Source organism: Aedes albopictus, chromosome 2 (assembly GCF_035046485.1).
Source record: "Aedes albopictus strain Foshan chromosome 2, AalbF5, whole genome shotgun sequence".
Classification (NCBI taxonomy): Eukaryota; Metazoa; Arthropoda; class Insecta; order Diptera; family Culicidae; genus Aedes; species Aedes albopictus.
The window spans coordinates 376,070,984-376,082,850 of record NC_085137.1 but is presented as its reverse complement, the minus strand read 5'-3'; the positions used below and the strand labels follow the sequence as shown (position 1 = coordinate 376,082,850).

General features: G+C 40.6%; 1 protein-coding gene across 10 annotated transcripts in view; it reads left to right on the top strand.

The window, feature by feature from the left end:
• The first annotated feature begins 3,449 nt into the window (after positions 1 to 3,449).
• The window catches only part of LOC109422689 (formin-binding protein 1-like), a 280,364-nt gene continuing 271,946 nt past the window's right edge, over positions 3,450 to 11,867 (top strand). For 7 of the 10 annotated variants that reach the window (XM_062853008.1, XM_062853006.1, XM_062853011.1 and 4 more), the window contains exon 1: positions 3,451 to 4,299. In XM_062853008.1, coding sequence (XP_062708992.1) covers positions 4,276 to 4,299 — 24 coding nt within the window. In that variant the 5' untranslated portion in view covers positions 3,451 to 4,275. Of the gene's footprint in view, positions 4,300 to 11,867 lie in introns of all 10 variants that reach the window. The other 3 variants (XM_062853009.1, XM_062853003.1, XM_062853007.1) reach the window with 1 other exon arrangement.

Genomic DNA, 11,867 nt, shown 5'->3' with positions numbered 1-11,867 from the left:
TGAGTCGTTCTAAAATATTCTTAGCGTGGTTCGGCCCCCCAAGTGAGTCCGTTGTTGACAGTGAATCAAGGCTTGGCCCATTTTGAGAGAGAGAATTCTCTCTCGCTCGGCGCTCGGCCGGAAGCCGTTCGCAAAATTTTCGGTTGTCGGACCTTTAAACGAGAAGGCCTACCAATGTAAACAAAATTTTACCGTTACTGGCCCATTTGGAGCACGGGCTTATGAATGATTGAGAGAAAAGCAGTGATTGGCCGTTTTGAAGATGGGGTTTATTCTGATAAGTTTAACGATTAGGCGGGTGATGTTTGCACAGTAAGTTACTGTTAGGGGATGCTATGGAATGGTATCAAAATCGATTTGTTTACATTTTAGGGATAGGCCCTTTTCAAATGTAACGCGAGAAATGGGTTCTGATTCGCGACTACGAACACTCAAAAAAATTACACGTCGGAGTGATGTGTTTTGAGAAGATTCATTTATTGCATCTTTTGCACCGTATTCGACCCCCTGCAAAAATTTTTTGTCCCACCACAATATGTTCCCACCAGTTTTAGCATACATTGGTTCGTTTCGCTGCTAGAATTTTTCAGCGTCGATTACACTTTTTGGATGGTGCATGGAATAATCGGTTTGTTTACATGCTACTTCCTATTGATTCGCGACTACGAACACTCAAAAAAATTACACGTCGGAGTGATGTGTTTTGAGAAGATTCATTTATTGCATCTTTTGCACCGTATTCGACCCCCTGCAAAAATTTTTTGTCCCACCACAATATGTTCCCACCAGTTTTAGCATACATTGGTTCGTTTCGCTGCTAGAATTTTTCAGCGTCGATTACACTTTTTGGATGGTGCATGGAATAATCGGTTTGTTTACATGCTACTTCCTATGGCGTTTGACGTGTGAACAAATATTTCAAACGATTGAACATTTGCACGGTTATCTAAGGAGCAAAGCAAGATGCAATATTACGTCCATCGTTTTTCGGGATTTCTAGACTTGGCATTGGTGTGCGTGAATAAACACCAAAATATTTACAACTTTGCAAACGCTGATTGGTGGACACGGTGTGCACCAGCTACACTCCCGATTTTTTGAGTGCTACACTATCATGCGCGGTGCAGAAAAAGCGCTGCATCGGTGTAGCACGAACAGGGTTGAAAAAATCTCATTTCTGCTGAACTGAATGCTTTTGACATTCATTTTCAGCTCCGCTGTGAGATGCCTGAAAGTGAACGCAGAAAAATTCAACTACATTGTGGAGGTAATGACTGTCCCATCATCAACACTCAACACACGCTCTGCGCTGATGGATGCTTCATTTCAACACCGGCCGCATGAATGCGACTCGCCCATAAGCAAACGTGGTGAATTTTTGTCGTTTGAGTGCCGGCCACTGAAAAAATGTTGCTTTTGAACCCGAGTTTGAACCTCGCCGTCTCTCCGATGTGAGCGAAGAGAGAATTTTTATTCTCTTTTCAATTGCCTCCGTGAACGTCAGAAGCGTCCGTGGCTTGAACGTCAGAAGCGGTGTGCACACTGTTATGGCTTATTTCCATGGTGAAAAGACAAAAAGAAAGCTTCGGAATTTTTGCAACCGTGAGCACGAACAAAAACGAACGTTTTCGGAAGTGCTATAGCTAAGTGTATTTTTTTTTTCTGTTCGGAACATAAACCACTGCGACCAAAATTGATCTATTGTGGTATATCCCGTGTCCTTTGTATAGTGCATGTCGTATTACTTTATCGCCATTGAGAAGTTATAAAGTATTCGGTTTTGTTACAGTAGTCATTTTCAACTTAATCGCAAGGGAGGATTCTGATTGATAGGTTCCGCTTTGAACACGCTCCTTTTTCAGTCAAAATCGGATCCCCTAACAATAAAGCCAAGAAATGATTCCGATATTGACCATGCATCGGAACCCTAGTCCTTACTGTTTCAAACTAGTGAACACCGAATAAAAAATTAGAAATACTAATCCATTTGTCCTTGTTTCAAGATCTATCTCGGCCACACCTAAAACCGAGTTTCCTGCAATGGTGTCGACATTCCTTGGTCCGCTACGGTTGGATACCTCGGCGTGTGCCTGGACCAGAAACTCAACTTTGGTTGCCATGTGACCAACAGCATCCGGAAATGTGATACCCTCACAAAAACTCTCTACCCGCTTGTCAAGAGGCGCTCTCGGCTGCATCCTACTATCAAGTTGCTCCTTTACAAAACCGTTTTCCGGCCTACGGTGGCGTATGGGTTCCCTGCTTGGTTCGACTGGGCACAGTGCCACCGGAACAAAATACAAATCAAGCAAAACCGCCTTTTAAAGATGATGCTGGATTTGCCCCCCTTCCACCCGACCGACGAGGTCCACAGGCTTGCCGGTGTGGAACGGTTCGACGACTGGCTCCAGAGGCTGGTTCCTAAATTCCTGCAAAGCTGCTCTTCCTCTTCGAATCCTCTCTTGCAAGATCTGGCCGTGTAGTATTGTGATATTAGTTTTAAGCTTTCTTCTCTGTCCCATTTTCCTATAAGTTATTTCGAAGGTTTTTTTGTATGTATTTTTTTCCTTCCCTGTCGATTTCTGTAAAGTCTTTGATAAACATTAAATGTAGCTTTGTTTGATGTTATTGCTGTAAGGAATTCCGTGTCACAATGTAAGGTCATTATAAGAACATGTTGTTAGCTCAGTGGAGAGCTAGGTATCAACTGGTAGGTAAATGGAAATAAATTGTAAATAAGTTATACCTAGATTGAATAAAGGAGAGACACTGCGCTGGTAGCGATATCAGTCAGTGCCTGGGGTTGGAGAACAAAGCCTCGCCTGTTTTTTTTATTTCCAACAGGTTATGGCCCAGGGACGCCCTGGCGGTGGTTCGGGAAGCGAGGAGACCAAGATGCGGTACCATCCAATATCCGATGAGGTATCAAGATGCGATGAGGCCTGGTGCTAATAGTCGTTGAGATATCGAGAGGCGGTGAGGATCTAGTATCTTGAGGGAACTTGAATTTTGACATTCCCTGGCCTTGTTGTTTACAAAATCTCAATAAGAGCGAAGGAGAGGGAGAGAGTTTCGTGCAGATTCCAATGAGCCATTTTACGAGACGTTTCGGATCTGCTGATCGCTCATTTCATGAATGAAAATTTGACAGGAGATTGCGCCAAAGCCCGTGAGTGTTAAGATCAATATCAACACTGTTGTCGTTTCGTAAAATAGACTAGAGTTTTTAAAACTTCTTATTTTTCCGTGCATGAGATGCCCCGCGCGGGGCGAAAACTTGCGCAGGGCTGCTTCTACTCGTTGCACGGTTTTCGCCTCGCACACTCGTTGCGGCGTTTAGCGAAAAGCTTTTTTGCCGGTCGTTGCTGCTACGACGACAGCAACGGCAACTTCGGGCGAAACTAACGACCGACCGTCGTCGCCTCGCCGAGAAGCGATTCCTGGCGTTTTCTTCTTCAGTATGAGTCAGTATTCCAGTGTGGCATGTTGTGTGTCCCGTATCTCGCCTCGCGTGGTGTCGATTCTGTTTCCCGTGCCTGAAGAATAATTCAAATTTGATGGCAGTAGAAATTATTGCTTTGTGAGGAGTCAGTGCGTCGCGTTTGTGATTTGGCGTTCGTGGGTGGTTTGTTCGTTGAATTATAGTAAATTTGCGTGTCCTCGACGACCGCAAGATGAAGGCAAAGTGCAAAATTCGCATCTGAAACTACCCAGAGGAGAAATAAAATTGGATCGGATCTGAATATTGTCCGCCGTCGTCGTCGTCGACGGGAGCGAGAAAGAGTGGGGTGTGTTGCCCGTTTTGGAAACGTGTGTCGGTGCGAGGGAGAGAGAGTGGCAGCCAGCGGTTGTTCTCTTGTGTGTGCGAAGAGTGTTTTCTTCTTGACAACGGGGTCGTCGGTCGTGCCAAGGAGGGGAGGGGAACTTCGACGACGGGGCGTTTCTCCTTCTCTGTTGATTGTGTTGATTTGAAAAATTTAGTGAAAGGAAATTCCTTGTCGATTTTAATTCTGTGCTTTTTATCAATTATTTTATACGCAAATATACCACAAGAGTCCAGTTAATGAATGATTAAGCTGTGATCAATTTTGAGAAGATTGGCAGTGCAATTATTATTGAATGGAATAGTGTTCATGGTATTTTAAACTGGAAGCAAAGTTTGTTCCAAGGATATCGAGACAATCCGGCCGAAAAATCGCGGCCAATTCCAAGTGACAACGCACAGTTGCTGTTTTTCTACTGAAGACGATCACCAGAATCAACACAACCTACAAAATGGGTTGGGGAATCGACCTTTGGGTAAGTAGCCATTGCAGCAACATGTAAATTTCTGGGATTCTGAGTAGCTAGTGGGGTTGTTGGGTCTCCAGTTAGCCTAGTGGTTAAGGCTTTGGATCGCCAATCCGGAGACGACGAATTCGATTCCCGTTCCAGTCGGTGAAATTTTCTCGATTCCCAGGGCATAGTGTGTCATTGTACTTGCTTCACAATATACATTGCAATGCCTGGCAAAGAAAGCCCTTCAATTAATAACTGTGGAAGTGCTCAAGGAACACTAAGTTGAAGCGAGGCAGGTCCAGTCCCAGTGGGGACGTAGAGCCATAAAGAAGAAGAAGAGTAGCTAGAACTCTTCAGGATTCCTCCAAAAGATACAGCAGTGTTCTGAAAATTCTTCCAGGTACTCCATTTTTGAATGTCATCTGGGTAATCATCCAAGAATTCCTTCTTGGAATTCCTCCATGTGCATGTTTTCAGAAGATGTGTCTGTAGATTTCTACAACAATTTTATCTGGGGATTCATTGAGGAATCCTCTCTGTCGATTATCCCAGAAATGCCACCTTAGATTCCTTCAGGGGATTCCTCCAAGAAGCTCCTTCCTAAGGATTACAACATGGATGCATTTCAGAGGATTCCTCCTGATTCCTTTACGGATTTTTTTTTTCTGGTGATTCCAGGGAATCCGTCAGAAGGTTCTTGAATAGATATTCTTACTGGAGTTCAGTCTGGCTTCCAGGAATTCGATCTAGGGATTTCTCTAGGAACTTCTAAAAGATTACCTAAAAGGTACCTACTGGAGGATTCCCACAAAAGAAACTGAAGGAATCCGAGCTAAGAGTCCTGAAGAGAACTCCTGAAGAACTCCTGAAAGATATCAAGAAAGAACTCCTGTAAGATTCGCAGAAGGATCTCTGAGAAGATTTTCCACAGTAACTTCTGCCGGAATCCCAGAAATAACTCCTGGATTGGTTTAACAAGGATAAATAAAACATGAAACACCAGGAGTGCTCTCAGATGATACTTCTCCGGGATTTTCCAAAAAAGAACCTGTGAAGGATTTTCAGAAGGTACTCCTGGAGGTTTGTTAGAACGAACTCCTGGAGGGTTCCCGGAGGGAGTTCCTGGAGTTTTCTTAAAAGCAGCCCTTGGATCATTTCTAGAAAGAAGTCCGGGAGAATTCCCGGAAGAATGTTCAAAAGGAACTTCTAGAGGATTCCCAGACAAAATTTATCTAGGATTCCCAAGAGCAACTCCTGGAAGCTTTATAGAATAAACTACTGCAGAATTATCAGAAAAAAACCTGAATTAATCCACCTATGGTGAACAGAACCCTTCTTACACTTATTAAAATTATTGTTGTATTATTCGTACATATGTATGATTGTGATATTTGGTCATTCTAGAAAATATTGTGGATTTGACATTTTATCAAAAATCTCTCAATAGCGTAAATTTTATTAAACCTAAGTACTCCTAGAAAGATATCTCGGAAACAAAATGTCCCAACGGAATGAAATTCAATAGCATACTACTACATACTAGCATTTGCTGATTGGAGAACTCAAATCGATTGACACACGGCTGATCAATTTATAATGAAGCATTTTTCAATGACCTCTTAAAAAGTTAAGTTGTATTACTCCAAAGTACTCCCCGAAAGATATCTCGGTTACAAAATGTCCAATCGGAATGAAATTCAAAAGCGTTCTTCTAGGGTGCAGTAGCTTTTGTTTCGGGCCTTAAGAACCCGAATCGGTTGATAGACGACTGAGAAATTTTTGGTGATACACTTTGTCAAAAATATCTAAAATAATTAAGTTGTACTACTCCCTAGCACTCTTTGAAAGATATCTCGGTAACCGAACGTCCAATCAAAAACAAAATCAATAGCGTTCTACTAGGATGTAGTAGCTTTCGTTTGGGGCCTTAAGAACCCAAATCGGTTGATAGACGGCTGAGAAATTTATGGTGATACACTTTGTCAAAAATATCTAAAATAATTAAGTTGTACTACTCCCTAGCACTCTTTGAAAGATATCTCGGTAACCGAACGTCCAATCAAAATAAAATTCAATAGCGTTCTACTAGGATGTAGTAGCTTTCATTTGCTTCCAAGAGAACTCAAATCGGTCAACAGATGGCTGAGAACCGTGAGTGACATTTTTTTGTAACATACATACACACACACACACACACATACACACACATACACACACACGCACATACAGACATTTGCTCAATTCGTCGAGCTGAGTTGATTGGTATATGTGACTCGGCCCTGCGGGCCTCGGATCGAAAGTCGGTTTTCCAAGCGGTATTTATACCCTTCTTATGGGTGTAAGAAGGGTAAAACGCTGTGAGAAATCATGGAAAAATCGCATACATTTATAGGTAGAAGCAATCCAGCAAAAGCTCTTGGAAGAAACCGCGTTCGAAGTTTCAGAAAAAAAAACACCTGCAGAAGTCCCACAAGGAGAAATTCATGCACGAGTCCCAAGGAACAATGTCTAAAGAAATTTTTAGAGCATTTCCAGAAGGAACTATGTACTGATAAAATTTGAGAAAAGTTTTGGAAAAATCCTAGGAAGAATTTCTGGGGCAGCTCTAGAAGGAACTTCTGAAAGGATACATTAAGAAATTCCAAGAGGGATTTCTGAAAATAATCTAAGAAGAATTTTCTTAGGGAATTGTGAAGAAAACCTCGGAGGTTCTGCTGAAGGAATTTCCAAAGCAACTCTGGGACGAGTATCACAATGATCCTTTGGTTGAAACTCAGAATGAGTTTCCGATTTCTGGAAATAACTCTTTGGAAAATATCTGCATAAAATTCAGCAGAAACTGAAAAATGAATATCTGGGTGCGTATATTAATGAACTTCTGAAGAAATCTCAGAAGATACTCCTAGAGAAATTCCAGGATCAGAAACTCTTCGGAATTGTCTCAACGAAGTATATTCACCGGAATGATACGACATAACCTAGAAGGATTCCAATAAAAAATCTTCAAGAAATCCCAGAAAAGAATCCAACTAGGGGAAATCCCAAAGTAGTTCTAGAGGAGTTTCAAGCGATTATGTTGAAATATTTCTTAAGCTAAAACCTGGAAGAATCTCAAAAGAAACTCATGAAGGATCTTCTTTCCAAAAGGACGGACACATTTTTCTTTGTTAAGATTTCGAAATCGTGTTCCGGGAGATGAATCATTCCGGGAAGTGTACCATTCTGGAAAGCCTCGTTTCGGGTAATGGAGCTGTCATCTGAGTTACTCTTGCTTGTAACGTAAATAGACAAATAACTTTATGTTGACAGGTTGTTAGTTTTTATAAATTCCCAGCTTCGCCCCGGAGTCACAAAACTGGTAGAAATCTCGTGTCGGCGTTAGTTAGAAAACAATAGAATGTAAATTGTGCATCTCAACAGTTGAAAGATGTCAAGTTACAATTAAGTTGGACAGCAAACTGCATAAATGTATGATGAAATGTGTTTTCTAATAAAACTTCCCGTAAACATTAAAATATTGATAAAAACGGAACATACCTGTATACCATTCTGTATTCATTATTGAAAAGATGGTGGCTCATCGAATTTCGAAAGTGTATCGCTTGATGGCGAAAAAAATATTGTGAAACGCAAAGGACATTCACAGCTTCCACCAGAAACCAGCATTCTGCTTCCAGAGTCATCAACTTCTTTCCGGAATCCCAGAATTTGTCCAGGCATCCCTGGTATTTACTTCCGGATCACCAGTTTGGTCTGGGAATCCTCATCATCTTTATTGGAATCTGTAGTTTACTCCTGCTTGGCCAACAAGCTCCTATAGATCCGTCCTAGGTTAGTCAGCTTTCTGAATTATCATCGACTACCTTTGAAATTTTAATATTTTCATTGCGAATTTCTCAGACTTCTTCTGATATCTCCAAGAATCAACGGAACTCTGATTAGATTACAGAATCCCTTTTTTCGAAAATCACCAACATACTTTTTCAGAATCTGCAACATCTTCCATGATTCCATTCGGCATCCTTATGAAACACCAGTATCATCCAATAAATACTAGCCTTCTCCTAATACATAAATCTTTCTGTTAGAATGTATATGAGATCTTCATACAATTCCTAAAATTCTCTTGGCATCTTTAGGAAGTGCCAGCAGCAAGATACAACCATTAGTTTCTCCTAGAATCCTCAACTTTTTCCAGGATTTCCCATACTTCTTCAGGAATCTCAAAGTTTCTTCTGTGTTGATCTGATTGTCTGAATAACCAGAGTTCTTCCGGTTTTCCAACCCTCATCCCTTACTTATCAGCTTATTTCCTGGAATTAATTATCAACTTGTTCCTGAAATTTTACCTTCCGTTCGTTTTAAAAACTCGACATATTCAAGGTGCTACATCTCAGTAGTATCCGATTTTTCCTTTAAATCTTCAAACAATAATTCAATAGGATTCTTCCAGAGGATTTTGGAGAGAAATCGTGGCGCTTATTCTTCCAGACACTGATCAAAATAATTAAAATTTCTTATTAGAAAGTGTAATGATTGATTATCGTGATGTACTAGAAATTCTCTCGAAAGAATGTCAGCTCTCTACATTTTTAGCAATATTACAAAATCTAATCCAACTTGAGTCATCCAAGTTTGAACCTGAGTACAAACTTTCGAACAATTTCCAAAATTGTCGCTTAATGTCGTCCAAAAGCGCAGTAACAGTAATTTCGGGAAAAGTGTGATGTGGTGGTGTTGACGAAGACGACAACGTCCAGCTAGCTATAAGAGAGGTATGCCAAGCCGGCCAAAAGAGGAGAGCCAAAAAAAACTAAAAATCCAGTTCATTGCAAAATTAATTTGAGCCCATTTTGCGCCTTCATTCGAGTCGAGCGAGCGGTTTCTCCGCGGCGGCTGCTGCCGCTTTGCCTGCCAGCTTTGCCGTGGAATGTTTTTTTTTCTCCCGTGTAGGTATATAGAGCTTCGAGCTGCTCGATTATTTGTTTTCTTTTTTGGCATGGTTGTATAGGTGCCGTGATGCGGGGGAGGGTTACCAGTTTGGGATGCGAGATATTTTTGAAATGTTGTTCCTAAAATTCATTGTCTATTGTCAGATTTGGTATCTGGGGTTCACTGAAGAAATTGTCGGAGAAATTCCAGCAGAAGTCCTTGAAGGTATTCCTGGAAAAATCCACAGAGGAACACCCGGTGGTATTCCTGTCGTATTCTTCAAAGTTTTTTTTATAATGTCCTCAGGAATTCCTACAAGAATCTTTTGAGAAATCTTTGGACACATCTTCTAAAGAATATCTAGATACACCACTACATGACGTACAACTGTATAACTGTAAAATGCAGCAATAAAGCCTATTAGAAATATAACATATTATATTGGAACCTTACAAATGCGCAATAAACTAGAACATAACATTTGGACATATATTTTGCCCTGTTACAATTTCCGAATCCAGGATGACGAGATTGCATAATTGTTGTTGATCCATCAGTCAATCCTTTTATCGTATTTTCTCTGGCAGGTTGCTTTTATAGCTCATATGCTTGTCCAATAAATATTACCAAAATGCTGAATTCTTCCAAGATTTTTTTTTTTGCAAAACTGATCATTTCTAGATTTTTCTAAGAGGTTTTTTGGGTCAGTTGCAATAAATTGTTTCGACATTTCAACCGAAAGATTATTTTTCTTCTAAAAAAATATGGCGTCCAAACGCTCTAAAAATCAGGAGATAAACATTCAGGCTTCCAATAAGTAACCAAACAGACCATAATATGATCTTTAAATTCCTTACACAGTTTTGAAACTGAACTTTGATGTCAGTTCTCTGTACAGGTGTTGTTATGTTGAGATTACGAAATTATATCCATAATTCTTCCTCGAATTTACTCCAGGATTTCGCCTTGCATTTCTACGGCAATTCCTCCATTAAATTTTACAGTTTCTCACAGAATTTTTCCTGCGAGCTTTTCCTTGAATTTGTCCAAAGTTGTTTTTCCTAGAGGTTTGTCAAACCTTTTTCTTGGCTTTTCCTGGTCTCCCAGTTTTCTATTCAGAGGGTGTTTACGTATTTGCTCCCATAAATAGTTCCTTCCTAGATTTTTTTCGGTGTTCTTTCGGGATTTCTGAAAGTTGTTCCTGGGATTTCTACTACAGTTCCTCCCATGATATCTTCAGGAGTTCTTCACGAATTCTCTACTTGGATACCTCTCGGGGGTTTCTTCAAGCGGTTTTACCTATATGTTTCTCGCTGGATTCCTCAGAGATCCCTTCAACGTTTATCCAAAGCTCCTTTAGGAGTTTCTCTTAGTGATTTTCCAGGATAGCTTTTCAACAGTTGCTCTTTGGATTTTTGCAGAAGTTCTCCCAGGAATTTCTTATAGATTTTTACGACATTTCTCTTGGATTTCTCACGGGCTATATCTTAGACGCTTTCAGAACTCCTCCTTGATTTTCCTCAATATTTCCTCCCGGGATTATTCCTAGAGTTTTTTTTTTAGATGTCCCAGTTTTCCCAGGATTTCCTTCTGGAGTTCCTCTCGAGATTCCCCCAAGATTTCATCTGGATTTTTGTAAGTTATCCCAGAGGACATACCGAAGAAAAACTCCTGGAAGAATCCCTGCAAGAACTCCGAGAGCAATGATTATAGATATGCCAAAAAGGAGCATCCAGAATCTCGCGACATTTTCTGGTAGGGATTCCGGGAAGAGCTCTGGAAATAATCCCTAGACAATGTGTAAAAAACAATTCCAGGTAGTTCACTGCCATAAATCCGACAAACAACTACAAAGTAAAGCCTTCAAAAAGCTCTAAAATAAGTCACGCGAAAAACTCCATGAGAAATAACAGCAAAAGTTCCTACAGAAATCCAAGAAGGCATGACGGAAAAAAATCTTAGGAGAAGAAGAATCTTAGCCCAAGGTAAATTCAGAAAAGGAAAAAACACCGAGATATCCTAGGACCAACAGCGAAAGGAATTTCTGAGAGATATCCCGGGAAAACTCCGAGAGAAATCTCCGATCGATGGCACATCTAAAGAAATCCCGCAAGAACCTTTGGGAAATATCCCAGCTGAAACTTCTAGAGAAATCCAGAGTGAGACTCTAGAAGAAAGATCACGGAAATTTCTTGAAGAAGCTATAGCTTCAGAAGAATTGTGGGAGGAGCTCCTACAGAAAATTCGTGAAAAGTTCCTTAGGAATTCTTGGATGAGCTCTAGGAGAAATCCCAGGAATAACTCTTGTAGAAATCATGGGAAGATCTCCTTCGGAAGTCATCATGGAAAATCTTAAACAAAAATCCAGAAAATTCCACGACAATATCTGCGATATATTTTAGAATAACTCGTGTGGAGATCTCGGGATAAATCCTGGTAGAAATTTCACGAAAATGTCTTTGAGCAATCCCACGAGAGACTTTGGGAGCAATACCGGAAAAAGTTCAAGAAGAAATTCTGTAGGATCCCCGTAAAAAAACTGTAGGAAAAATCGGTCGGAATTCAGAAATCCCGGAAGTTTCACAAGGAACAATCCCGGAAAGAATAGTTCGAATCTTGGAAAAATGGTAGTAGGAATCCGGATGAACCTTTTATAT